The 27899-nt window shown below is 39.5% G+C and overlaps 1 protein-coding gene across 4 annotated transcripts in view; it reads right to left on the reverse strand.

Moving 5' to 3' along the window:
- Window positions 1–3828: 3828 nt before the first annotated feature.
- EXPH5 (exophilin 5) overlaps window positions 3829–27899 on the reverse strand; it is a 77723-nt gene continuing 53652 nt past the window's right edge. For 3 of the 4 annotated variants that reach the window (XM_054592461.1, XM_054592462.1, XM_054592463.1), the window contains 3 exons: window positions 21747–21795; window positions 14442–14577; window positions 3829–12207 (listed from right to left, as the gene is read on the reverse strand). In XM_054592461.1, the coding sequence (XP_054448436.1) occupies window positions 6839–12207; window positions 14442–14577; window positions 21747–21795 (5554 nt within the window). In that variant the 3' untranslated portion in view covers window positions 3829–6838. Of the gene's footprint in view, window positions 12208–14441; window positions 14578–21746; window positions 21796–27682; window positions 27810–27899 lie in introns of those variants that run through there. The other variant, XM_054592464.1, reaches the window with a different exon arrangement.

Genomic DNA, 27899 nt, shown 5'->3' on the forward strand with positions numbered 1-27899 from the left:
CTAATTAGTCTTTATTGTTTCATGGATGCTGTCAAAAGACACTGACTCCTGGATCAGAGACAGAGAACTATATTAGTCACTGCACAGGCAGTAGCCACGGCTTCGCGTTGGTTTGTGTTGGATCGCCGTGATCCCTGTTATGGGCTGAAATGTGATCTTCCGTAATTCATCTGTTGAAGCGCTAACCCCGGGCCTCAGAATTTGACTGTATTTGAAGATAGGGCCTTTAAAGAGCTGATTAAGTTAAAATGCCTTTGGGGCAGGTCCTAATCCAATCTAGCTGGTGTCCTTTGAAGAAAAGGAAATTCTGGCACCCACAGAGACACTGGGATAGTTTGAGCATAGAAGAAAGATGATGTGAGGATGCAGTGAGAAGGCAGCTATCTGCAATCCATGGAGGGAGGCCTCAGAAGAAACTGGACCTGTAGATGACTTGATCTTGGTCTTCCAGCCTCCGGAGTGTGAGAAAAGAAATTCTGTTTTTTAAGCCACCCAGTCTATGGTATTTTGTTATGGCAGCCCTAACAAACCAACATGCTTCCAGACCCAGTGGGAAAAGTGCAAAAGGACTACCATGGATGCCAGCATTGGAAGAGAAGCACATGGCATTTAGGGGATTCCTGCTTTTAGAGTAAGGAGAATTAAGCCTGCTCTGTGTTCGTGAGGAGAGCTTATCTCATCCTTCCAGGTTGCTTGCCGCAAACACAAGAGAAATGGCAGGGGTAAAGAGTAGTCAAGGACTTACATTCTTGGCATACCCACAAAAATTTCAGGGATGTTCAGGGCCCATGGCAAACTGCCTGTCCCAACATAAGTACGTCATATGAAGTCCAGTTAACCTAATCGCGGCAGAATTCAGAGAGGCTTTCTGGAAGAGATGACGTCTGTGCCAAAGCACGAAAGTCAAATAGGAATCTGCCACAGGAAGGGGGAAGATCTTTCCAGGCAATAGAAAAGTCACATGCAAAGCTTGAAGTAAACAACACACTTCAAGAAGTTTCTCTTCCCTTTCACATTCATCTCTATATTGAGTTCCAGTCTCAGACACTAATTGTGGTCTGTGTGTGACTCTGGAAGATCTACATTCAACATACTTTTATGAATTTCACTGACCCCTGGAATCCTCACATTAAAGATATGTAAGCTTCACAGCTATTAACTGTCCACTTGGTTCATAACATTTCTACTCCTTTCTAGTAACTGCTCCTCTTTTTTCCCTCCCTTTACAATCTACAATTAACAGCAAGGCTTTGTAAAACATCGCCTTAACCCATGGCCACAGTTGTCTGTCCCATAATTTGGACTAAACAAGATCTTTTTGAGAGTTTAAAAATCAAAGTTAAGAGATTTCAATTTATAACTGACTGTTCTCTTAAACAGAGGCAATGTAAACTTCACCATTTATGCCCTTGTAGATGAAATGGAGTTTTCTATATAAGCCACTATACAGGCTTGGTACAGTTCATCAGCAGCATCTCTGCCCTTGGTTTCAGGGATATGCATGTATCTTCATGATTAATTCCTCTCTTGACATCAGGGAACTGTCTCATTTTCAGTGTCATTAATTAATAAAAACCTTACAGGGACTTAGGTGAGCTTAGATCCCATAAAATGCATAAATATTTAATTAATTTCAATAATATTTATTCAGTACCCTATTTGTCATGCATTCTGCAACGTCCTGGGGATACAAATTTCCCCTTATTACAGTTCCTAGGGTGAATTTTAGATTGTGAGGCAATTGGTTTGAATATTAACTTGCATTCAGAATCTCATAGTATAGGGGTATTTCCTCCTAAAACACAACTCGCCATTTGTCGGGCACTCATCCCCGAACCAGTCAACTGTGCCCAGGCTCTTAGGGGCATATAAGAACGTAGATTCTTCCACAGTGATCATGTGGTGATGACATTGGGGGAGGGGTGTCAGTCATGAAATGGAGTTTCCAGAGAAAAGAAAAAAGCGTCTCCTGGATAGACAATTACATCAGTATCCACTACATACCTCCAGCACGTTTCTATAAGTATGTTGAGTTTATTCTAGACTATAATGACAGCATTCTCTGGAAAGGATGGTTGGGAAGGAAGCTTAGAGGAAAAGTTAATGCTAACACTTATTTTATTAACACATGTTTCCTACAAGTTTTCATTAATGCCAACATTTATTAACATATGTTCCTAAAAGTTTTCATTAACATTAGCATTTATTTAATTAATATGTTTCCTAAAAGTTTTCATCACAATGGAAAAGGTTTTATTTTTGTATCTGTGAAATGATGGATGCTAACTAAATTTACTGAGGTAATCATTTTGCAACATATGTAAGTCATGTTATTATGCTGTACATCTTAAACCAATACAGTGTCATTCGTCAATTGTATCTTAATAAAACAAAAAACACAATGTTTCACAAAATCAAGTACAAATTTTAGTTTTTTTAAAAGAAAATAACACTAGATATTCTCCTGGATGGTAAATCTTTTAAAAGATCATCTTTAATTTTATATCTGCATACCCACTGATATATTCTAAGTGCATAATATATCACAATTATACATACATGTATAATTCTATATATACATGTGTATTTCCAGTTTTTTTTAGGGGATCTTGCTATCCTTCCTCTTTCTTTCCTGCTGTTCGTGAACATACCCTCCAGCAGGCAGCCCTCAACCTCCACCCACCCCTACCCCCTGCCATAAAGCAACTGACATTAATAGCCTAGCATGCATTCCCTCCCTATGTACACATGCATATGCAGGTTGTTTGGTTAATATTTACAAAACTGAGATTTTGCTTTTTTCACTCAACAGTACTCATGCAAATTCTTCCAAGTCCACTTATATAGTTTTATTTTATTCTTTTTAATGGTTTCATAGTATTACATGTGTATGTTCCATAATGTATTCACTCATTTTTATTCACTGTTTCCAGTTTTGGCTGCAAACATTCTTATGTATAAGTTTATATATACTATTGCTTTGATTTTTATTGATTTCTGGGGAAAATGAATATGGTGATTCACTGTGTTGACTCACTCAGCTTCCTGATTCTGCATCTTCCTGGTCATAACAGACAGCAGCTCTCATAGAAATCCAATTCTGTGGCACGGTTTTAGGGATTGGTCCTGAAATTTCAGCTGTTTCCTCAGACCTACCAGCATGGTTGCAAGCAAAGTATATATCCTTTAATATATCCTTTTCTACTTGAACCATCTAGGGAGCATTATTTTGTCCATGACTAAAAATCCTAGCTGATCCAATGTATTTTAAATTTTAATAAGGGACAGCAAAAATATTTTGAATAAAATACTGCCTATATTTAGGTTGATGACACTCTCCTGTTGGAGGGAGAGAAAAAGTTTTGAGATGTGTTTTTAGAAAAGATAAATCTATTAATTTGTTTAGCAGGAATTAACACTGCATATCTTATATTCCAATTGGAAAGGTCTGCTTATCTTTCATTAGCACTACTGGCCGATAGATGCCCCAATGCCATGCAGCTCTCTCTTCCTCTGCAAATGCAGGAGCTCGCAGAGAAATGCCAGACTTGATTCATTGATCCTCTATTAGGCACCAGGTACATTTGTTGGTTGGCTGCTTTTGGGTACAAATAGAAGAGAGAGGTCACTGTGTTTTAAAACAACTCACATGGTTGATCTCATTCAGTAGCCACCAAAAAGATTTGTTTGAATGTTTTTGTACTCTGCCCCTTCTTTTTGTAGTTTTCCTGAAACTTTCACATTTAAAAGTCATCATTTGAGGATGGGAATAAAAACTAAGTCAAGCAGTGCATTTACTTAAATCATTTATTTCAACACAGGCATTGTTTTAAATTTGCGCTTTGTCTTATAACACATTTCGTATCTAGAGCACAAGTACATAAAAGGATTATTTGACAACATTTTAACAAAAGTGCTTAAGGCTTATTTGTTTCAGAACACAGAAGTGCCAGTCACAAAGAGCCCCTAAGTGGTAACACATCACAAACTTGCTTTAAAAATAAAATACCTACATATTTACATATATACACTGTATATTTAAGTGGGGTATTCTGAAGCATTATACTATTAACAATAAACTCTTAGCAATAAGGCCTCTTTAACCCTCTGGCATTCAATGGTGTGTATTACTTTTATGGAGGTGTGAATTTTCCAACTTGATTTTCATCTTCACCATAACCTAAGTGAACTTTCTTTCATCACTTCCAGTATAGGCACAAAGTTACCTCCTACACAAAATAGCTTTTATTAGCTTATCATCAACTAAAGCATTGTTAGTAGCAATTGGAGTTTTATTGACATCAATGTATTTACAATGTAAGAGAGTAATTTAGAGGAAAGTCTCGAAAAATCAAAATAATCTCATTAAGCCCTATTTTAAATGGACTTTACATGTAAAAATTTATGGTTACAGAAGTTCATTATCTAAACAAGTTAATAATTTACCTCCTGGTTTATTCCATTTATGTGAATATTTATTGCAATGATAACATCTTTAGAAAACAAGTTATAAGTATAAAAATTACTATTAGAAATTATTGCTATATGAAAAATGAGTATTAAAAAGCAGCAGTTTGTATGTTAAAATACATAGAAATTGCAATACTTCTTTAATGAAGTGCTTTATAAAAGTATAAAACTATAGAAGGTGCTATTTTAATGAATTTTCTGTTGTCTTGATTCTTTAGCCAGGCAACAAGCAAATATTACAAATAGTGCAAGTGAGTGTTGACCATCAATTACCTTTGAATTCAGATATAGTAGATTCTAGTGCAAAAAATCAGGGCCCCAAAGGAGTTTATCTTCACCTTATCTTACCTGTGTTAAGAATGTTTAGTTACAATGTTGATAGAACCTAAACTCAGTGAAAAATAAACTAACTTCATTCTACCTTTTGTAGCATACATGCACACTCAGGTATTTACTGAACTAGAACTTGCAAGCTGATCATTAAAAAAAAATCAAGAGTTTTATTGTTAAAATATTAACGAATATCTTTAAATTATATAGAAAATATAGGTCATGGTTTATAAAAATTTTACTTAAATAATCAGATAAATAATAAAAAGGAAAGGTAGAACTTACAAACATACATAAAACAAATAAAATGTTATTTATTTTTTTACCATACAAATTTAAATGGAAAAACTCAGATGAGTTCATTTAAAATTCTGTTATCAGTCTCTTTAAGATCAAGGTTGTTCAGGTCCTGATGTTTTAAAACAATTTTCAGACTTAAGGATTAGCATTCATGTTAGTGAACACATCTTTATCAGTTTTGAGTTGCTTGGGAACCAGGTAAACTTGCCCTGGCATCTTGCTTCCAGGCAAGGCAATGATTTAGGAGACAAGATAATATAACACTTTCTTGAATTTTATCAGTTCCAGATCTCCATATGCTTCACCAACACCTATCATTATCCTTATTCATATGTATGAAACAGACGGGTGAGAAAAATGGAAAATAAAATAAGGTCAGGAAGCAAAGATAAACCGAACAAGGTGAAATCCATTCACATTGACCTTCACAGCACTGAAACCCAGATGTCATGCTTTCTATAGTTTTGGTGAATTATCTTTGGTCTGGTTAGGAAAAGAAATCCCCAAAGTTCTGCATGGCAACTAAGGAGCTGGGAAAATCAAGTTATCAGGGTGTAAGGGAAGTTACTTAGTCTAGACAAATTATTGAAAGAATGACAGTGACAAGCCCTTAGAAGCTCTGCCTTATCATTTCCCAGGGGTCTGGCAAATGATCCCACAGAGAAGCCTGGGAATTTCAGGATGTCAGGTCTGACTTGGCAGCCATTTAGGGACCTGGCCAAGGCTACCATTTGATCTTTATGACTAAAATGCTGCACATGGGAAAAAGTGAAAAAAGTGTTCCATCTAGCAATGAGGAAAATAGAAAAATGGAGTCTGAGGATGTGGGAATACCCAGCTGCTCAGAGGGCTGCATTAAGGATGGCAGTCTCACGAAGGCGTGTCTACGTATCTCCACCACTCAGTTATGTTTCTTTCCTAGGCAGAAATTTTGGGGCCAAGCCTCCTTCTGTGCCCTCAGGTTGCCTGGCCCCAGTCCTTGATTAAAATTCAGCTCTTAACAATTCAGCCAATTTCTGCAAACAATTTCAAAGGAATTCCTGGGAGTACAACTGTTGCTTGGCCTACGAGGAATTCTGCTCCTCATCTATTATCACAAGCACTTCAGACAGGTGCCTCTCTGGGTCCACCATGGATGTAACAGAATGTCCTTATGAAAATTTCCTTATCTTTGTTTGAAAGAAGAAGAAGGAAAAAACAAAACAAAACAAACCCTAGACCTCCTAAATGCTGATGAATCAAACGGGATGACAATATTTACTCCACTGTCATCATGCCTTTATTTTAATGCCATGAGTACGGGATGTGGACCAGAGGAAGTAATATACAGTTTTGCAGTTGTACTGAGTAACAAGTTTTGTACCTGTGCCTGGGACATTAGGGTTGTAAATCACATGAAAGGTGTAAAAAACAGTCTAGGGGGAAGCAGAGAGGAAAGCTAACATTGAAAAGTGAATTAGAGACTTAAATTGGGTATGGGAAGGAAAGCTAAGGATATAAACAGAGTCAGATAAATAGCAGAGAATCCCTCAAAACAAGAAGGCATTGCTCTGGAATTCAGGAAGTGTGTGTGTGTCCACACACACACACATGCATGCTCTGGGGTGAAGAATTCAGGTTGCTTCAGAAATAGATTATTTTTTTTTAAATATCTGTCCTTCCCATGTACACACACATTTACATTTTATTTCCATTACTAGATTTTGGAGAAAAGATTATGCATTTTATTGAAAAAGCCTCACAGTTCTGACTCTTTGTCATTTTCATCCAGGTAGTACTCATCATCTGTAGTTGTGTCTGTGTCACAGTCTGAGTCTACTGGGTCCTCCTCGTAGATATTAAGTGGTACATTTGGAGGTAAGCCATCCTCTGGCATCTGATTTCTAGGAGAATCTGAGCTTGATGGCTCCATAGGATTAGGAGGGTGAGTTACGTCATCTTTCAGGAAGCCAGGGTTCTTCAGAAAACTTGGTTTCCATAACCTTCCTTGTGTGAGTGACCTCTTTACATTCTCCAAGAAAGCCAACTGTTGTTCCTTCCCAAATATCCCATAGTCGATAGGTCTGGATATAGATGTTGCAGACTTGGGACCCATTTTCATCCTGCTGCTACACAAAGCCCAATTTTCATTTCCATCGTAAGATGGAAGTTCAGAAGAAGATTTGAATTTTCGAGTATACCCATTGTTGTTAGAGAACTCATCCCCAAGGGTCAGATGGCTCAGGCTATTGTCAATAGAAGTGCTTTCAGAAAAATGGCGCTCCCTGGTTTTTGGAGGATGACTTTTTCGTAACAGATCACCATGCACATTGATGCTTTTTAAACTCTTTGAACGATAGGGGTATAGCTCAGGTTCCCACTCCAGAGATGCAGCACTCCTTTGTTGCTGCTGACAGCTGGCCAGGGGGATGCTTACTGCAGATTTCTCTGCAGGCTCCCCTGGAAGATAAGGGTTCAACCTCCTCTGGTGGTTAGAGAAGTCGGCTTCCCTGAGGCTGGTGAATATGGGTTGGGTCAGGGTACCTGATTCTCTTCCCAAAATCCGAGCTACTGTTACATCTTTAGAATTCTCATACTTGGGTGGTGATTCTGAGATATTTTTAAACTCATTCTGATGTGGTTGTGAAATGCTGTTAGACTTTGGATTGCTTAAGTGTGTAGCAGCTTCTCTGTTGGATATTACAGTAACCTGGAGAAGGTTCTCGGATTTCTTCACATCCATTCCATCATTACTCAAACTGCTTACATCAGTGGATTCTGTGGATTTTGGAGTAGGCTCAGGGGACAGTGGGTTGCACTCTGGTGTGCCAAGAGGTAAACCACTGAAGCCAGAACTGTTTCCACTTTGGGGGAAAACAGTAGCTACATGTCTTCTGGGGCTTAAATCTTTAGCTGGAAATTTTCTGCTTGCTTTGGACATGGCTGCCAATCTGTGTTTAACTGAGGATCTGTTTTTCCCTTTCTCTTGGTCATCCAAGCTGGTTTTACTTGTATTACTTCCTTCAGGAAGTGAGGGTTGATCCCATGCTAGCCTCTGCATTTCCTCTTTAGCCTTGCCCTTCTTTGTCAGATTTACCTCCTTACTTCTTTGAGGTAGTTCTCCGGGTTCAGACTGCAAACTGTCTAAATCTTGTTCACCTGAACAAATCTCCTCATCCAGATGTAGTTTATGCAAAGCTGGAGTAAGAGCAAAGACTTGGCTTCCTGAGTCAGGAAGTGCTTTATCAGTCTTTTTTGGGAAATCTGCTCCTCTGACTTCCCTAGGCTGCAATCCATTGGAGATATCACCTTCAGCTACGCCTGTGGTATCTTTCTGAAGACACTTTGCACTTCCAGTAACTGTGGTGGTTATACCATTACCTGCATATGCCCCAGAACTTCCTCTGGTTTGGGGATTTTGAGCAACCCCTTCTGCATGGGCTGGAGGATTAGGACCACTGTCAGGTGATTTAATGGAGTTCTGACAATTTTCATATTTCTCTCTTGTAACTTCCTTTCCCTGAAGAATTAATGAAGTATGCATGGTTTTACTTTGCAACTTTTTCCCTCTCTTTTTCCTGTTTTGTGAATCACCTAGAGGTGTTTTAGCTAAGTTATCTGGGGCAATCTCTCTGGTTTTAGATTCTCCTTTATGAAGAGAAACATCTGCTCCTATTGGAGCCATTTCCTGTAGTGTAGGTTCCGAGGGGCTAGTACTTGCTAACTGGAAAATAGCCACCTTTTCAGAGTTGGGAGAAAAACAACTGCTGTTTTCCTGAGCAGAGCTGGCCAGTGTGTTCAGGTGTTCAGATGAAGATGTTCCTGACTGTTCTTGTGTGGAATAATTTAGTCTTTCTTTTTCTAAAGCATTGGAATACGTTATAGTCCCCACTTTAGTTGATTCTGGAAGTAAATCGGTGTTTTGAGTATATTTTTGAAGGAGGTTACATAATTTTTTGCTGTGTTTCCTTGGTAGAGTGTAATATATTGAAACTACCTCAAGACACTTTACATTATCTTCATTACCAAAAACAGAAAACATACTAGTAGTCTTAAATTTATGTAATGTTTTCCCACTTTTTCCCCCTGACATATCTGAAGAAAAAGGTAAAGGGTCTTCTTTTGAGAGGGAAAATGTCTTGGTGGCAGCGATTTCACCATCCTTTTCCGTGCATTCTTGAAAGTGTTCCTTTTGGTGGTGTCTTTTGGTTGAAGAACAATCCCTAACTGATGAGCCACTTTCCAGAGGGTTAGTGGTTTTCTCCCAAGGTCTTAGTGTTATAGCAGAAGCATCCATGCCTGAAACCAAGCATTCTTCTCTTTCATTTCTTCCAAATGAGGCATGTGATGCCTCTGAAGGACAGGACACAGCCCTCTTGATGAGGAATGGGAGTGATCCTTTTCTAGTGGAAGCAGATCCAATGTTTGTCCTATTTGTCATCCTCTCTGTGGCTTCAGGTGCTACTGAGGCTGAGTCTGAAACTACTTTGGGACATCTGCTTTCTGACTCGGAACTGGGGTTGAATTTATTTGATGTGTCTTTCCCTATTGGATCTTCCAAATTATTTTCAATTTGGAGTGGAAGTGGCTCATTCCCAAATGAAGAAGCCATTATCTTACTTTCTGACTTCCTGCTATTAGTGAGAAAACTGGATGCTTTTCTTGGCAAGGTACAATAAATTGTGTGGTCAGGAGACTTGGAATCACTTTGATTTACCTCAATGAGGCTACTGCTGCCACTTGTGGGTGTTGATTTACTTTCTGTTTTGCTCAACTTTTCAATATAGGATATATGTCTTATTTTTGCTTTTCCCTTTCCAGCCCTGAAAGGAGGATGTGAATGGCACTTGACATCAATCACTTCATTATTTAGAGGCATACAACTATCATCACTCTTTTCAGTTTCTGAAAGGGTCCAAGTTAACTGATTACTTTGATTCTTGCTATTATTGTCTTCTTTTTCTCTTTCTCTCAGAGATGGATGTTGGCCTGAAAGACTTTCCCTGGAGAGCACTGTAGTAGGAGGAACCACCTGATCACCATGGAAAAAATCACTGGATGGTGGAGAACCTGGCAGCATACCTGATGACAGACCTACAGAATCACATGGCATATTGTGGCCAGTAGTTGACTTGCTACAATTGGTAAAATGAGTTTTGGTACATTGTTCTTCCTTGGTATCTAAAATACCGGACTTTTCTGGAGATTGTGCATTTTGATCACCAGTAGGTTCAGAGGTCCAGGGGTTACTTTCAATAATGCTTGAACTGTCTTCATTACTTACTGTTAATTCCTGGTAACAACCTTGATTTGGGCTAGGAGAAGATGATGGTGCTCTGCATTCCTGAATGAAAGGAAAGGAAGTTGCTGCGCCAAATTTTCGGTTTTCAGTATAACCCTTATCTTTTTTCAGTTCATTGGCTTTATCTCTCTGTGATATATGAAGTTTAGAGTTATCTTTCCTGGAAATGACTTTCGGTGACTTTTTTGAACTTATGGTGGTAGATGCATTAAAAATAAATCTCTTGGTTTGGGCTGAGTCTTGGGAGAGGGGACTTTGCAAATCAGCTAACGTGTTAGAGATTACTGTCTCTGAAACAGGTTGGGGCATTTCACTCGTTGCGTTTGTCTGGTCCATCTTATATAGTTGTTTGTCTTTTTCCAAAATAGACTCATTCAAGTCTTTTTCATTATTCACTTCTGTGGCCAAGATACTGGGTTGGCTTTGAGTAAGAGGTGGAGAATCAACTGAACTGCTGCTGGTGACTTCTGTGTAGCTTCTCATTGGAAGAGAGGCAGGCTTAATTTTCTGCCAAGTGACTGTGGTATTCTGAAAGGTGGGACCCTGTTGATTCCCTTTGTCCTCAGGAACATGGGAGAAGGAAGTTGTGAATGAGGATGCTAAAGTCTGAGCAATTCCAAATGAGTAAGGTTCTTGGTTGACATGCACTTCTTTAGGAGAACTTTCCTGTTGACATTCTAACCCACGAGATTTGATGTGATAGCTTGAATCAATCGTGGAGCAAATATTTGGTGTGCCAAAGTGAGTCATCTGGTTCCCATTACCTTGTGACACCTCCATGCTTTCCACTATGGATGTCTGAGAATCAAACTGCGAGGGATGTGGCTCTTCTTGGTCTCTGGAAGTAGTTGTTCTGTAACTAGGAGAAAATGATCCCCAGTGTTGAGAAGAAACAGTATGGCCATGACCAGGTGATGCACTATTTGCTTCACTGGAAATCATTTCAAAGTCCCTGACGGAAGAAGTGAATGGTTTCCTGCTTTGATGAAAGCCAGACCAAGAAGAATGTTCTTCTTGTTGGCCCCAAAAAGAATTATGTCCAAATCTCTGTTCCCTGCTTCGTCCAAAGGTATTGCTAAAGAAAGACCTAGCAAACGGGTTGTCTTGATGGTAAAATGGCATATTCTCTGAGTTCTCAAATGGGTCTGGGTTCACTGCGCAATCCATGGGGGAATTTAAATTTGTACTTTGGTAAACACTCTGTGAACGATAAAATTCATAGCTCCTATTCTGAAAACACCTGGGGTACACGTACTGGTCAGCAGGGTCAACTTCCATCGGTGATGGCGCTCCCAGGAACTCTTCCTGGTTCAGTCTGTCTCCAGACGAATCTGATCTATTCCATATGATGGATGATAAAGGAGTTCTCTTTGGGCTCTGCTGGTGGCTTGGTGGTGTAAATCCATTCTTGTTCTGAGTTGTGGCTGGAAAATGTATGCTTCTTGCTGTGAAATACCGTGTAGCTGGTGAGGCTAATCGCCTGCTGTCAGAACACAGAGAACTACTACCAAAAGTATTCTTTTGCACATAATCTTCTTTTAAGACTCTGGGCTCCCGTGTCCTATACATATCATAAATTGTCCTTATTCTAGAAGAAAAGGTTTTAAAACCTTCTCTAGGGGTTCCTGGTCTTAGGATGTCATAGATAGACATATTAGAAGTTTCATTATAGTGATTTCTGTGCCTTCCTGTGGCATTACCATGTCTGTTCCCACTGGCGTGAAAACGACTGAACTGTGGTCTTGATCCATAGTTGAGAGGTGTTTTTGTATTCGCTGAGCTTTCAGACTGTTCCTGAGCCAGTTTGCTATCCAAATCATCTAAAACTGAAAGGAGAGCATGAGTGACTTTTTCTGTATAACATTTTAAGAAACATAATCATTTATAATTTTATGTTTATCATATCATCATAGATGTGCTGACATTAGTTTTGATTATATTTTTAAGATAGTATGACTTTTACAAAGCTGTAATCAAGTTTCTCTTTCATACTTTTAAAATCAGACTTTTTCAAAGTTAACCTTCCATAATGCCTTAAAGGACATAAAGAACAAAAAGCGACATTTTTTTAAAAACAAAGAACAGATTTTAATTATGGTTTCTCTTAGTACATCTTTTGTGTCACTAGGTAGTTAAACTATTTCCAAATATGTCAGAGGATTGTGAAAGAAATGAGTCTGTAAACAACATGTGATTTCTCAGTTCTACCATTGAGAAAACAGCATTACCACCAGCACCAAATTTATAAACGCACCTGTTTCAATGGATTAGAGCAATACATAAAATTTTAAATTCTATACAAAATTGTTAAATGATATGCTAACAGTAGATTGTTTTTCCTGTAAAAAGTAAGACCCATTAGCACTCCTTTAATAAAGCACTTTCTATGTGTCAGGCACAATTTTAAGCATTTAATTTATTAACCCATTAAATGCTCACATATTCTTGTAAGATTGGTGTTATTACCAGTCTCGTTTTAAAAATGAGGACACTGAGGCACACAGAGATTAAGTGAGTGGCTGAGGTCACACCACAGGTAAATGGATCCAGGCAGTCTGCTTCCTGAGGCCACGCACACAACCATTGTGCCACACCACCTCTGTGCCATAGAAGTTCACTTTTCACTTTAAAAAAATGAAGTATAAAGATGATTTCACTATGAGCTCACAGTGTTACAAGACTGTGAAATTGCCATTGCCAAACAATGCTTATTTTTTTCTCGGTTGCAAGGTGGGAGAATGGTATCCAAGTTAGGCCCAGTGAAGGGAAAGTAAGGCATATCAGTGTCTAAATGAATGTAAGTGGGTTGTACTTGTGACATGTCAATTATGTCAGGACAGGTGCTGATGGGGTTTTGACATCTGTTCTGGATTATCCCTACCCTATATTATTTGTAAGTTGATACTGTTAAATTTGAAGAGCCAGCAGAAGAACTAATCTTGATCATTAAGGATCTGTAACCAAGGAATTCTTCAGGAAATCATCCTGTCAATGCTTTAAAAATAAAAAAAATTATCTCGTCTCTGAAATAATTTATCCCACGTATCCACAAATAAAATAATCAAGCAATGCCAACTCTAAGGTGGAGCAAAAACAAAAAACAAACAAAAGAACTATGTAATGAGTAATATCTGCCTTTAAAACTAATTATAATAAAATCTCTTTGATTTTTGTTCTCCCTTTCAAGCTGTTCAGTGTTTCTTTCCTGAAATAAAGTCTTTTGCTGACTACAAAAGCAATATGTGGTTACAACAGAACACACAGGAAAGTTAATATAATAATAACAACATTATTATTATTGTCCATTGTATGTCGTGCTTTTGGAATCCATCCCTTTATTACTATCTATTGTACAAGGCTAATTGTTTAGCAACAATTAGATTTCATCACAGTGCATTTAGGTAGTCAGTGATAATAAAAGTTTATTAAGAACAGTAGACTTTATTGAGGGTCGGAGGTGGGGGTGGGTGGGGCAGGGGAAAGTGGTGGTGGGAAAATGAAGACAACTGTACTTGAACAATTAAAAAATAAATTTTTTAAAAAAGGAAGTCACAAAATAGTCATGGGGATGTAAAGTATAGCATAGTTGGAATCTCATCAATAACACTGTAATAATTACGTATGGTGTCAGGTGGGTATTAGAATTATCGAGGGGATCACTTTGTAAATTATATCATTATCTAACTTCTATGCTGTACAACTGAAAGTAATATAAAATAATATTGAATGTCAACTATAATTGAAACATAAAATTAAAAAAAGAAAAAGAACAGTAGACTTTATAGATATATTCTGTAAAGGTGCATTTGTTTTTCACCTGAGATTAAATATTAACCATTATTACCATTCCCTAGATTTATTAGCCTTGGTCTGAGCATATTTGTTTAGATTATATTTAAATATAAGATTCTTTAATATTTGTGTTAATAGCATATAACAGCATCCTCTTTAGATAAGATAAACAAGAAGACTTCAAAAGTAAAGTACAGAATTTGATATGTTTTGAACATTTCCATACAAACTGTAATTATTATTTGCTTTAGTACTAGGGGAGCCTTACCTCGGAAAAACTCACTCTCCAGTGCAGAAGCATCCCACGGGGGCACGCTGCTTCCCTCCCTCATGCCTGCTGACTTGGGAACAAATGCACTCTCCAATGGTTGATTTTCCAGAGGCGAATTATATAATTTTGCCGGCTAATTTTAAAATAAAAAATGCAATATTATTTCTGGACATTCTGTAGCTAGAATTCTCACATGTTCCCACAAAAAACGCCTGCAGTTTAAAAGCACTAGTCTAAGGACTGCAATCAATTTTCTAAACACTTTTTCCTAATTTTTAATACTTTGTTTCTGTCATTTTCAAGTAATCACAAACGTCTTCATACCTACATTACTTTTTTTTTTACTATGAATCTTCAGGCAACATATTGTGTATTTCTCTGCCACAGATTCCTACGAACTTTAACAGCACTACACAAATCTTATGGAGATTCCTGGAAAACAGGAAAGAAATTGATCTCTCTTAAGTTGGGAGTGTTGTCTCCATGGCCCTAATCGTATGAATTTTAGATTTCTTAAAACTCTTCTTAGTCTATCAAGATCTGGTTAGCTGAAGCTTGTAGTGGACCTTAAGGTTTGTGAACTTGATGGATTTGGGGGAAAAATGTGTTTCCATCCACAGAGTACGCACAGAATGGTAGAACATACCAGACAGCTATAAGGTGCTGATTAGTAGTTTTGAAAGAAAGGTGCTGAAAAATATGACCGTATAAATTGTTTTCAAAAATCAGTGCTAGTTTTACAGGATCTAGGAGAATGATGGAGAGTTAAGGTTGTTTTCTTTGCTAACAAATGTTTATTTTGATTTCATTAATCCATCGCTGCCCTACTTTCAAGTTTTAATTTGTCCTCATAACCTTGGGGGAATTATCCACTCCCACACCTTCACTTTCTTTTGCCAAAACTCCATTTGCATTTCCTCTGTCAAACTGGCTCTGTCACTTCTGACTCCACCTGAGCTAATCCTGCACCTATCCCTGAACCAGGCTGGCAGCCACTTCCCGTTCTAGTGTCTTTGTTTTTTAGTTCACTTGGCTACCAAGTCTTTGCCTACTGAATTCCTTTCTTTCCCAAGTTTTCCCTCTCCATTTGATGTTCACCATTATGTTTCATCTCACCCTGAATACCTAAAACTGAATCTCTAATCTTTTCACAATTCCAGCTTTTCTCTTTCTCCAGCCCACGTCTGTCCAGTTCTAAACTTCAGGTTCTCTTAATCCCTACATTCCTCACAACTTAGTATTTTCACCCCCACCTGTTTTCTTTCTCAAAATCTAGGTCAGTCATTTCTGATAGAAGCCCTGCCCAAATTTCATTAACTTGTGGCTTTCAGTTCAATGGGCAAGCTGTAAATGAATGTACACAAAGGAGATTTATTAGTAAGAAAAAAAAATCCAATGATAATTTGTTGGTCATTGGGTATAATTTAACATACTACTATAAAATTCAGAAATAAACAAATGTTAGAAGCAAAACATAACTACAGTGAGATACCAACTGTAGGCAATAAAATCTGAAACTAATCACTTGAGAAATCAGATTATTTACAGGCAATTTCTTTTCTTTCTAAAATACATCAATATTATTCTCTTTTGTGCCCTTCCTACTGCCTCTCCAAGTCTTTATTTGTGCTAATAATAATTAGCCATACATCTTATACATCTATTCTTCCCAAATCTGCAGTGTTGCTAGTTGGTACAGACTAGATACATCTGGTTAAGAGAACAGCAAGCACTGTGTTCTCTCCACCATTTTAACACCCAAACTTCAAATTTCCTCTCTATAGACCAGAGTACATTCTTTTGGCTCCCTGGATCACAACCCTTTATAATAAAAATATATACTGAAATAAAAAAACACGGGACCAGAGGGCTCAGGTGAAGAGATGCACCTCTTCAAGCTGGGAAGGATGACTACCATCAGGAGGCCCCAGATATAACCTCCTGTGGTGAGACTCCTGCCAGACCCTCTACTTCTAGACCACCCCCAGTCACCCAACATGTGGAGAATGCTTCCAACACACAGAGATCAAAATTATATGACTAAGAGAAAATATGGAGAATTTGTTTACACTCAACTTGAATGCTGCCAGAACTTTTTTCCAAGGATAAAATTGTAAAAAGTAATTGCTAGTCAGTGGTAGGTATCAGCCAAAGAGAAGATTGAACAGCATCACTGCCCTACAGACTCCGTTTATTTAAGCTCTATGTGAGAGATTATTGTTAGTAGTAGCAGCAGCAATTACGCATTAATTATTCTAGGCAATGTGCTTAGGGCTTCATATGGATTACTTTATTTCATTATTTTAACAACCCTATGAGGTTGGACTATTGTTATTCCCACTTTGAGAAACCTGTGTTTGAGGAAAGTGAGGTTTCAAGCGGTCCGGTCACCTACCTCAGGTCGTGCTGGGGGAGGGAAAGGTTCACTTCCATCTGTTGGATTGCAGAGCTACACCATACTACACCACCTCTCTCTACTTTTTGTTTGTTTGTTTGTTTGTTAGTTGATCAATGTACTATTTACCAGCAGTAGGCATCCTCTGAGGCCACACACAGGTCTTAGAGCTGCTGAAAAGCACCTGAAATTTCCTGATGCCTCGAGTGGAGTTAAGTCCCCCAGGGCCCACAGCACACAAATCCTCAGTCCAGGCTCGGTTTGGACTCAGAATCCCCCTCAGAACAATGTCCCACGCCGTCAGGCAGCTATCAAAAAATGAAATGTATTTCCCATTCCTGGCCTAGAGGATGAGGCTCAAACACCTCTGTGCAGGAGATTCGTGTCAAAATAATTTTCCAGCCTTTCATTTAAGCCTTTCCTCCCTGAGTTTCTTCAAGTGTCCTGTGCTCTGAGCTCACCACACACAGTTCTCTAAAATGCTATGTACTTTTTCTAGACCTCCATGTCTCTGTTCCTGATCTTTTCTCTTTCTCCTCTTCTCTTGGAAAGTATCAACTGACCCTTCAGAGTCCAGTTCATATATCATGGTCTCTGTGAGCCCTTCTCCAGTTCTTCAGGAAGAATAATTACAATGGTATATTTACATATACTATGCACTGCTGGTGTGATACCTGTTATGTCATATGAGAGTTGTTTACATTCTTTGCACTTTTACTTTACTACTAGATTTTCCCCCTTCCTCCCTACTACACATTTCAGTCTTCACCTTGATCTAAAAAAACAGGGATTTGAAAACAAATGCGTTAGGACCCTGGAAGTGGCCCAACCTCTAAAATAGCTAAGAAAGCACATTATTCCCCTCTCTGTCCTGGGCACCCAGCGTAGTGTTGGCATGTAGGAGATTGACTAATATTTACTGAATTGAATTCTAAGATACAAAACTATTTTTCACTTCTAAGTTTCTCTAACACAGTTTTGTACACTCATTTGGTACCAACTATTTTATATTTGATAATATTACTCATTTATTCAGTTTTCAATATACCTTCAAAATATCCTATCTCATTTGATCCTTAGAATAAATTTATGAATTAGGTGAGGATCATCATTCCCATTTTGCAGCTAAAAAAAGCTAAGTCTTAGGTAAGTGTTATCAAAAATAAATGGTAGCAATGACTACTCACTCTCATAAGATCTGATCCCTAAACCTCTTCTTTCCACTATGTTGCTTTTTACTGTTGTTTTACTAATGTATGTATCTTCAATTGGATGGTAAATTTTCCGAAGACAGGAACGTTGCTTTAAACCTTCCTTGCCCACCATGCACATAGTTTTGGATTGATACACAATATACCAAGGTAGAAAATTACATGTATAAAATTTCTAGCAAAGATTATCACAGAAATTTAGACATTGAATATTTACAATATCAGGACTCAGAAAAGCATGTCTGAGTTGGGAAAGTATGATGGTTAAACACGAGAGTTCTGCAGAGGTCCAGATCCTGCTTCTGCCCCTTAATAGCTGCATAACTTTGGGCAAGTTATTTAACCTTTCTGTACCTTAGTTTCTTTTTTGGTAAAATGAAAAAAAAAATTACAATAACAGCAACAACAAAACCCTCCATCTCGTATGATTAAATGACTTAATAATGGTAAAACACTTTAGAATGGTGTTCAGCCCGTAGTAAGTCCTTGTTAGTCATTGCTCTTTTTCTGTGGTTCAGGAGGGTTTCCAGAGGACCCCTGATGATGGTGCAGTCTGATGAGCTAGAAAAATGTCCCACAGAGTTAGAGGCCAGAGTCTCAAAATGTTGGCTTTCAGGATCTCAGTTACAGTCTCAAACATGGTACCTAAAATAGGCTGAGCAAAATGAGGCCTTTTAACCAACGTCAATTCACTCAACTGACACTGTTTGCAATTTTGACACTACGAGACAAATGACCTTGCCACAAAGGGTAACCTCAGACTCTGAGAACTTCCTGGGGCAGCCAAACCTGCAGAACAGCTGTTGGAGCAGAAGCCTAAGCTCACTGATGTTATCAAATGCCTTGCTAAAGTCAACAAAGTAATTTTTCAAGGTGTTCCCGAACTTGTTCTCTGTCTGCTTTCCTGCAAAGGTCAAATTCACCAATGTACTTTGTGGCTTAAAACCACTCACTCATTTCTTCTTTCAATATATGAGTGCTCAGGTTGTGCCAGGTAGTACGGATACATAGGTGGCACAGTCCTGGGCTCAAAGAGCCCACACTGGCCCAGTGTGGTAAGTACATTGGGGGAGTGTTTCTAGGGGTCCAGAGCTGCCACGCCACCTAACAGTAGGGCCCACCGAAATTTGTTCAGAGATGAGGAGTGTTCAAGCAGCCCAGGCCATATGTTTTGTTTCTATTCTCACTGATGGTGAACACTTTAACCTAGGATTCCTCACTTGTATGGAGATGGCTCTCAATTGGCTCCTTAAGGAATATTTGGCGATTTCTGGAGCTATTTTTGGTTCGCAGGCCAGCGCTCAATCTGCTGAGCCACACCAGCCAGGGTGTTACTGGAGATATTTTTAATTGTCACAGTTGAGTGAAGAACTGCTGACATCTAATAGGTAAGAGGCCAGAGATGCCACTAAACTTCCTGTAATACCCAGGACAGCCTTACAACAGAGAATCATTCAACCCCAAAAAGGCAATAGTACTGAGGTTGAGAGAAACACTTAGCTACCTGTCTCTAAGTTTCTCTCTGTGTTTTCTCAAATCCTTTCTTTCTTTTAAACAAAAGCAAATACTTAAATGGCAGCTTTCTCTCTTTTGAGGGGAAGGTAACCTGAGAATACAGTACACTATCCTATAAAATGTGCCATTCCTGCCAGACTGCCAACCAAGTTTGGGAAGTTTCTTATCTTAAACCTTAGCAAGAAGCCCGGTTGCATCAACTTCCAGCTTTCTGCAGGCTTCAGGGGATAGGGCTTCCATTAATAAGTAATGGAAATCTATGTATCATACAAAATCTTTGTTTTAGATAGTAGTTTCATTATTTTCTCCCTCCTACTTTTCATAAGTTATTAACTGGAATCAACACTCACTGGCTCGAGTTGCATCCCAGCTCATACCTTTTAAATTGACAGGCTAAGAGCAGCAATCATGAGTGCCGAAGAAAGACATTTAGTATTCTTCAGACTGGATTTTCAAATCCCAAGAATTCCAAATTAGCTCTACTGTTTTACAACTTCCAGGCATTTTTATTTCTTTTTACATTCCTCATTGGCCTCAGATGCCATGGCTCTCACATGGTAGAGGCCAGTGATCTCTGAGCACTTCTCCAAGGAAAAGTGAGAGGGCAGAAGCGTCTAGAACGGGGGCCCTGTCCTCTTGGAGAGCTCTATGTGTCCACTGCAGTCCACTGCTCAGTTAAAGGAGAGGCTGCAGGCAGTGAGCCACTGGGGCTCATAGGCAACCAGGGCTTTGGGGCTGGTGCAGCTGTAGGCATACGCACTAACTTCTGGCTGTGGAGATAAAGAGATCCAGATTTTCTAATCCTGACTCGACCATTGACCAGTAACCTTCTTGAGCATGCTCTTTAAATTCTCTAACCTCGGTTTCTTCATCTTTAAAATGGGGACAATAATAGTACTTCACAGATTTCCTCTGAGTATTAAATGCAATTATCTATGTCAAGTGGCACTTGGTGCTGGTGTCATGGTTGGGGCTCAAGCACATAGGAGAGAGATAGGGTTCAGTGTCATCAGAGACGAGGAAAGAGGCAGCATTACTCTGAAGGAGAAAGGGGGCTCTATGTTTAAAGGATCTCTGTTTTGTTTTGTTTTTAAGCTTATCTTCTTTATTTATTAAACTTTTAAATCATGTGTATTCTATTATAGTTGTCCCAATTTCTCCCCCTTTGCCCTCCTCCACCCATCCCACGCCCACTCCCTGCTCCCACAGTCAATTCCCACTCTGTTGTCCATGTCCATGGGTCATTCATACATGCTTTGTGTCTAGTCCCTTCCCCTTCTTTCCACCATTGTCCTCTTTCCCCATCCCCCTGGTCACTTTCAGTCTGCTCCATGTTTCCTTGCCTGTGGTTTATTTTGTTGGTTAGTTCATTAGATCTCTGTTTATATGCATTTCTCACCATAATTCTACCCCATGCTTTTTGCAAAAAACAAAAAAATAACCAAAGAGAGAGAAGAGGAGTGAGAGGAAGAAAGGTAGGTATGAGTATTAAGACCACAGCGAACTGAAGAATACCTCTTCTCCTGCACTCTTACGTCTCTTCCATAATTCTCATTCTTTCATCTCCAAACCACATGAGCTACACAGAAAGGCATAGGCATGCATAGATCAAAAGTTAAGACAATGAATAAACAGAAAACTTACACCTTCTCGATTTTGTAAGCATGTGAACACAGAGAATATATTTAAGTCTAAGCCCTTGGTGGAAAGTTATATTGGGTCAGTACCCTCTTGTGAACTCATTCCTGCCGAGTGCATCTCCCCTGTCAGTGGCTTCCACTTTGAATACAAATGATGATCTTACCCAGAAAAGATCCAGCTCAGACCCACATTGGCTTGGAAAAGTGGCGGTGATGCCTCTTGCCTCTTCCTCTGTCCAGCGTTTTAGTGCTGTACAGAGCGACGCATGGAAAAATGTTAGAGATGCCACTGATGGCATGAGGGGACTCACAGTGGCCTCACTCCTTCCTGATAGAGCCTGCTTGCTGTTTGAGCATTTCAGTACCAGAGCCAACTGGAAACCAACCATGAAGGGAAAACTTTGAATTCTCTAGAAGAAATCTAAGTTTCTTCAGTAAATTTAAAGCTGAGCCAAAGAGAAACATATTTAAGTAGGGAGGCGACCAGGGATTACATCACTTACGAATTCCTTAGCATAAGCTTTAGTTTCCAGTCACTTACCACAGCAGTTCCCCTCACAGACACGGCAGGTCCTGCATGCCTGTCACATCTGTGGAGAGAATTTGAAATAATTTCTTTGAAGAAGTGCCTAACTTTTACCAGGAGAAAAATAAACAGGCATCTGCCATTTTACCTTGATATCTTGAGAAGATACACATGTATGGGAAGACATTTCTCGGTTAGTGCAGTGTTGATAAAAAATCTCAGAAACCTTTCCTAGGATTGCTTACAATGTTTTTACATCTTTGTCCCTTGGGTAGCCAAGAAGAAATTACATATTTGTGGGTCCGTATCTGAACACAGCATGAGATAGAATAGCAAAATGGTTGCATTTGCTGAGTTATTATTGAGTGCAGGCAGTGTTCTTACACTCTGTGCTCGGTTAACTCACTTAAATACATCATTCTCAGGACGTGGATACTGTATCTGCTGCCATCTCACAGACCAGGGGAGAGAGGTACAGAGAAGTTAGAAGGTACAGCCCAAGCTCTCTATCAACGATTTTCAACCTTTTCCATCTCATGGCACACATAAACTAATTACTAAGATTCTGCAGCACACCAAAAATATATTTTTTGCTGAGATGACCAAAAAAATAGGTACTTTGATTCATTCTTACCAGACAGCTATTGTTGTGTTGGCTATTGTCATTTTTTTTTATTTGACAATTTAAAGGAAAAGAGGTCAGTGTCTCTGACTTTAAAATAATCAGGTATTGCATGTTTTAAAAATTCTTGTGGCATACCAGTTGCTCTACACTTTTGCCAGAGTGATCAGTATAAATTGAATCATGCCACTTCCCTGATTAATATTTTAATGATTCCCATTTACACTCAGGTGAAAGTTCAAATTCTTCTCTGTGTTTAGAAGACCCTATATTATCTCGTCCCTGAATACTTTCCAGCCTCATTATCCCACCTCCCTTTCTCTCTTTTGCCATAGGAAATTCGCCACACTCCGGAACCTATGCACTCATTGTTCCTTCACTTGAAACAGTTTTCTACCAATTGTTTGCCTGGATAACTATCTCATCCTTGAAGAATCATTATAAATGTCGTTTTCCCTGGGAGACCTGCCCAGACTCTTAGATACCTAGACTTAGATTCTTAGTCTAAGATATATCCCCTCGAGCGGGCTCCCACAACACACAGAACTTTCTCTTCTTAGCACGAATCTGCTTCCCTATTTCCTTTTTGTTGTCCTCACAGGGTTAAGGCCTGTGAAGCCAAGGGCTGTCGTTTTGTTCTATAGTGCTGCACATGGAATTCCTCGGAGAGTATTTGTTGAAGAAATGAGCAAATGTGTTCATTTTTCTTCTCATTTCATCTGCTCCTTCTCCGATATTCTTCACCATCATCCATCTAGCTTCCTGAGAGTGGAGAGTTCCCCTCCTCTCCTCTTCTTTCTGCATTCACTGCATCCAATTACTGGGTTCTCATGATTCTACATTCTGAACCATGCACAAATCTGTCCACTTTTGCCCTCCTCGTTGCCACAACCTTAGTTTAAGCCACTACCATCTCCACAGGTCTTTTACCGGTCTCTCTGACTTGAATTTTGCCCCTTGAATCTGTTCTTTGAGCTACAGCTAGAGCAGTTTCTCAGCCTGGGCACGACCGGCATTTCCTGGGTGCAGTGGTCTGTTGCATGCGTTGTAGGATGCCCAGCAACCGCTCTGAACCTTACCCACTCCATGCTAATAGCACTTCCCTTCAGTTGTGAAAACCAGTATCATCTTCAGATGTTGCCAAATGTCTTTTGGGGGCAAAGTTGCCCCTAGTTGAGAATCACAGAACTAAGGTGATATTTCTAAAATGAACATGATTATGTCACTTCTCTGTTTAAAAACTATCAATGGAAAAAAATACATACATGTGCACATGCACACATGCATGAAGTACACTAAAATGTTAGTGTTCATCCAGTGAATTGTGATTTTTATCTAATATGTATGCATATATACATAAATGAAAGAAACCTATATTATATATAATAATAAGAAAAGGAATGGTATCATTCAAAAAAGTGACCCATGGCTCCCTGCTGTCTGCAGGGTCAGTCAGCTCCAAGCTCCTTGGCACTGCCTGGGAAAGGTCCCTGTGCTCTTGACTCTGCCATCCTCTCCCACCCCATCTCTTATCAGTCTCACCGTACACTAGGTCACTGAACCTCCGTGACGTAGATGATTGCCTTTTCTAGTCTCTGTATTTTTGCTGTGTCATTCTTTCTGCCTGGTGCAACATGCCAACTCCTAATTGCTTAGCTTAGTTCTATGTGTCTTTCAAAGGTTGGTGCTCTTCTTCCAGGAAGCCTTCTGGATCCTCCCTCCAGTCTGAGTTAGGCGCTTCTCCTCTATGTTCTCATGGCAGAAATACCACGCATCCACCACAGCACTCGCCATGTTATACTGTAATCATCAGTGCACCTGGCTGTCACCCAGGCTGCAGCAAGGCAGGATGGTATCCCTGTGTGGATTTAATTTATTTTTTAAGGGTTTTACTTATTTATTTTTAGAGAGAGGGGAAGGGAGGGAGAAAGAGAGGCAAAGAAGCATCGATGTGTGAGAGAATCATTGATTGGTCACCTCTCGCATGCCTTCAGCTGGGGACCTGGTCTGAAACCCAGGCACGTGCCCTGACTGGGAATCAAATCAGCAATCTTTTGGTTCGCAGGCCAGCGCTCCATCTGCTGAGCCGCCCCAGCCAGGGCCCCTGTGTGAGTTTTAAAGGGCATCTCTTCCTCAAGATCCTTACTGTCACTTGCCAGAAATCTCCATAATAAATATATAAATCCACAAGGATTGTGATGGGAGAGGCACTTCCTGGAGACCTGCGGGGTACCTCCTGCCCAACTCATTGCAGTGATCCGGTGTCCCCTGCTATATTATAAAGTCCTCCAGGCAGGAATTAGCTTTATTATCATGATTTTATCTCTAACACTAAATATAGTACCTGATCCAAAGTAAGGCTTTGATAAAAGCTTGATAAATGAATGAAAGAGAAACTTTCACCTGAGCTACTGGCACCCGTGCCAGGAACTCTGACAGCTTGTAGTGCAGAGGGAATAAGAAGCTATGTTGTAGCAGTTTCCGAACCTGAATGAACTTCTATATATTCTAGAGAATTAAAAATAAACAAACGTCCCTGTGCCCTACCTCAAACCTTCTGAATCAGAATCTGAAGGTTGGGGCCTGATTACGTGCCATTATTTTTAAATGGCTGATGAGGTTATAATATTGAGCAGCCAGATCAACTGGGAACTGCTGGCCGCCCAGGATGAAATTGAAAGCCGTTCCCCTTGTCTTGCTTCTCCCTCCTGTCACCACAACTCTGCTGTTTATCTGTGGACACCACACCTTGTGTAGAGGATTTTCAAAGAAGGATCTTGCTTACTCTGACTTCTTCAACCTAGGTGTCTTAGGTGTTTTTCTGTTCCAATGCAAGCAAAGGCACTCAACTAGGAAAGGGGAAGACAGCACAGGAGGACATTTATTGTGCATGAGAAAGAAAATAACCACCAACAAGAATCTAGGAAAATAATCATCTGCCTTTTTAATTTTCCAAAATAGTGTTTGAACTTTGTGCTAATGTAAACCGAAGTGGCAGCTGGACTGCCTAAGTTGTGTACATCCCATAGATGAGGCCAATTCGGGGATGTCTGAAGAGCAGCTAGTGGATCCACCAAAGCTCTTTTTATCTCAAGGGGGGAAAAAATGATCCTAAAGGAACAGAGTAGTCAGCACGCATACACCGACTCCAGCAGTTATCACTCTTTAATCCCACCTACAGGGAACTTACTATATGCTAAGCACTGTGATGGTCCCCAAAGGAAAGAAGTGATCTTAGATTTAATTGTACATGTTGCTCTTGAGCCTATGAACTAGTTCCCTTGTATTTGCACTTTGCTTAGTCCTCGGGATTACAACAGAGGAAAGAGTAGGGAGCCACATCCCTAAAATTGTCATAATGAACTGGTGGCACATGGCTGCACAGCTTTGAAAATGTGTGTGTGGACAGGAGGGTGTGGCCCTCCTGAAGGAGCAACTTTACGGTGGAGTGTGCTGGGCATGAAACTGGGCAGCACGCATGTCACCTGTCGTGGGGGGGCGGGCATCACTGTAATGAACTGGGGTCTGCGATAAGAAAAGAACAAGTGTAGAGACCACTGGGCAACCAGGAAAACTGCATTTGTAAGCTCATGACATACACTGTCAGTTACTTGCTGAACTATGTGGAAGGAATCTGTGGGGAAATGGAGTTACTGAAATTGGTGGTGGGGGATGAGCACTGTGTGTCACAGGCGCTAGATTCCCCATAGCAAGGCCTGAGGAAGTACGACTTACAGAGAAATGTTGGGGGAGAGGTACGTGTAAAACCTGTGTACTTTTCTTAAATTTACCGGCTGGCAGTAAGTAAATTAAAACACAAATGGAAACTTTTTTCTTCTTACTGGGGTTGGGGGTCACACACAGTAGAGTACAGCCATTTATAAATAAGCTTAAAGTAATAATGGGATAGTACGGGTACTGCATACATTTGGGAGGAGGAACTAGTCATATTCAAAGCAGAAATGACAGAACTTTTTGTTCTTAATTCATGAGGCCACTATGCTCCCATGACTTTTTATCCACTGATAATAGGAAATCAAAGCTTTACCATGCCATATATTTTTATTCGCTGGGTCTTTCTAAAATGCAAGTGTATTTGGTGAAATGATGGAAGTCCATTTTTTTCCCCCCTGGGGATAGTTGCCCATTATCCAGTGTCATTTCTCAGCTGAGCCACAGCTTAAAAGAAAAAAAGAAAATTGTCTGATACTCAGTCTTTTAGGGTTGAACAGAAGGCTGGCTGCGCTTTGCCTAGAGACGTTGGATATCTTTCTGTGATTTGTAAAAAATCCTATAAACTGCCTTGCTGACTTGTTCTCCAGAGCAACGAGGTCAAACCGTGATGACTTCAGCGAGTGGAAACCTGGCGGAGGATGACGGCACATCCCCCCGGGCCTGCTGTCAGCTCCTCCAGCGAGTTCACTGGCGCACTGGCGAGGAGGAGCTCCTGAATCAGAGTCTGTATTTTAAGGTGGATTTTGTAATGTGAAAGATCAGAACTGCCAAAGACAGTTTGGTTCTACTCAAGAGTAAAGAGACCATTGGAATTTATTGGTAGAAATATATTCCTATCATAGTATAACACTTCCTTAACCATACATATTCAGGATTTATATCCAAATATTTAGGTCAAACTGATATTTAAAAATAAAAAGGACATACTTTTACATTTTACCTCCTGAAACCTCTTAGGAGCAACATACGGTGCCTTCATGATATTTGCATCAGCATAACTAATAAATACATATTCCCAGTTATATTTTGAAAGTACAATATATTTAAAGATGACAAATTCTGAAAACTGCTAAGCACACATATACACCTAAACTGATAAAATTTGTTTAATTTCTGCATGCTGTGCTAAATGCCTCAGTTCATCTGGTTGAAAGAGAGCTAGAAATCACTTTGGTATATAAGAAGGATGGCTGTTAAACAGAGTTTTGCAAGAGCTTAAATTTTTTTTTTCAGTTTGCTCCATAACTAAGACACATGTGACCCAGAATGACGATTATAGATCTTTTATCTCTTTTGATCCACTTTTGCAGGAACTTGTAATATGAGCTTGGAAATAACTTGTCAATAGAGTTAACAGATTTTTCAACCTTTCCTAGTTTACTAATGTTAGATTGTTTGGTGATATAAAAACCCTGCCTTAAAGAAAATCACTTAAAATACAAATTACATCATGAGTACCAGCTACACCACACATCAAAATTATTTCTTTTCCCCTTAAAACACATTTTAGCTACAAAGAAAATACCCCCCACTTTCCATTTCCCAAACGAGAAAATTAATAATGTTTCAAACATTTTACAAAAACCCTACTCACCTATTTGCAGAGTATTTGCTTCTAAGTGACTCTAGTAGAGACAGTCACATAAATCTACATTTTGTTCATTATTTCATCAAAGACAAAAGAGCCTCTGGTGAAAGCGAGAAGCCAAAATCCTTCCGTCCACCTGGGAGCGGAGGAGAGAACTGTTTTTTAAGTCCAGGAGCTTCATCACATACCCCAGCAGCTGCTTGCTGCCTATTGCTTTTCAACA

This window comes from Pteronotus mesoamericanus, unplaced genomic scaffold (assembly GCF_021234165.1).
Source record: "Pteronotus mesoamericanus isolate MK-2021 breed Mesoamerican mustached bat unplaced genomic scaffold, CSHL_Meso_final scaffold_36, whole genome shotgun sequence".
Classification (NCBI taxonomy): domain Eukaryota; kingdom Metazoa; phylum Chordata; class Mammalia; order Chiroptera; family Mormoopidae; genus Pteronotus; species Pteronotus mesoamericanus.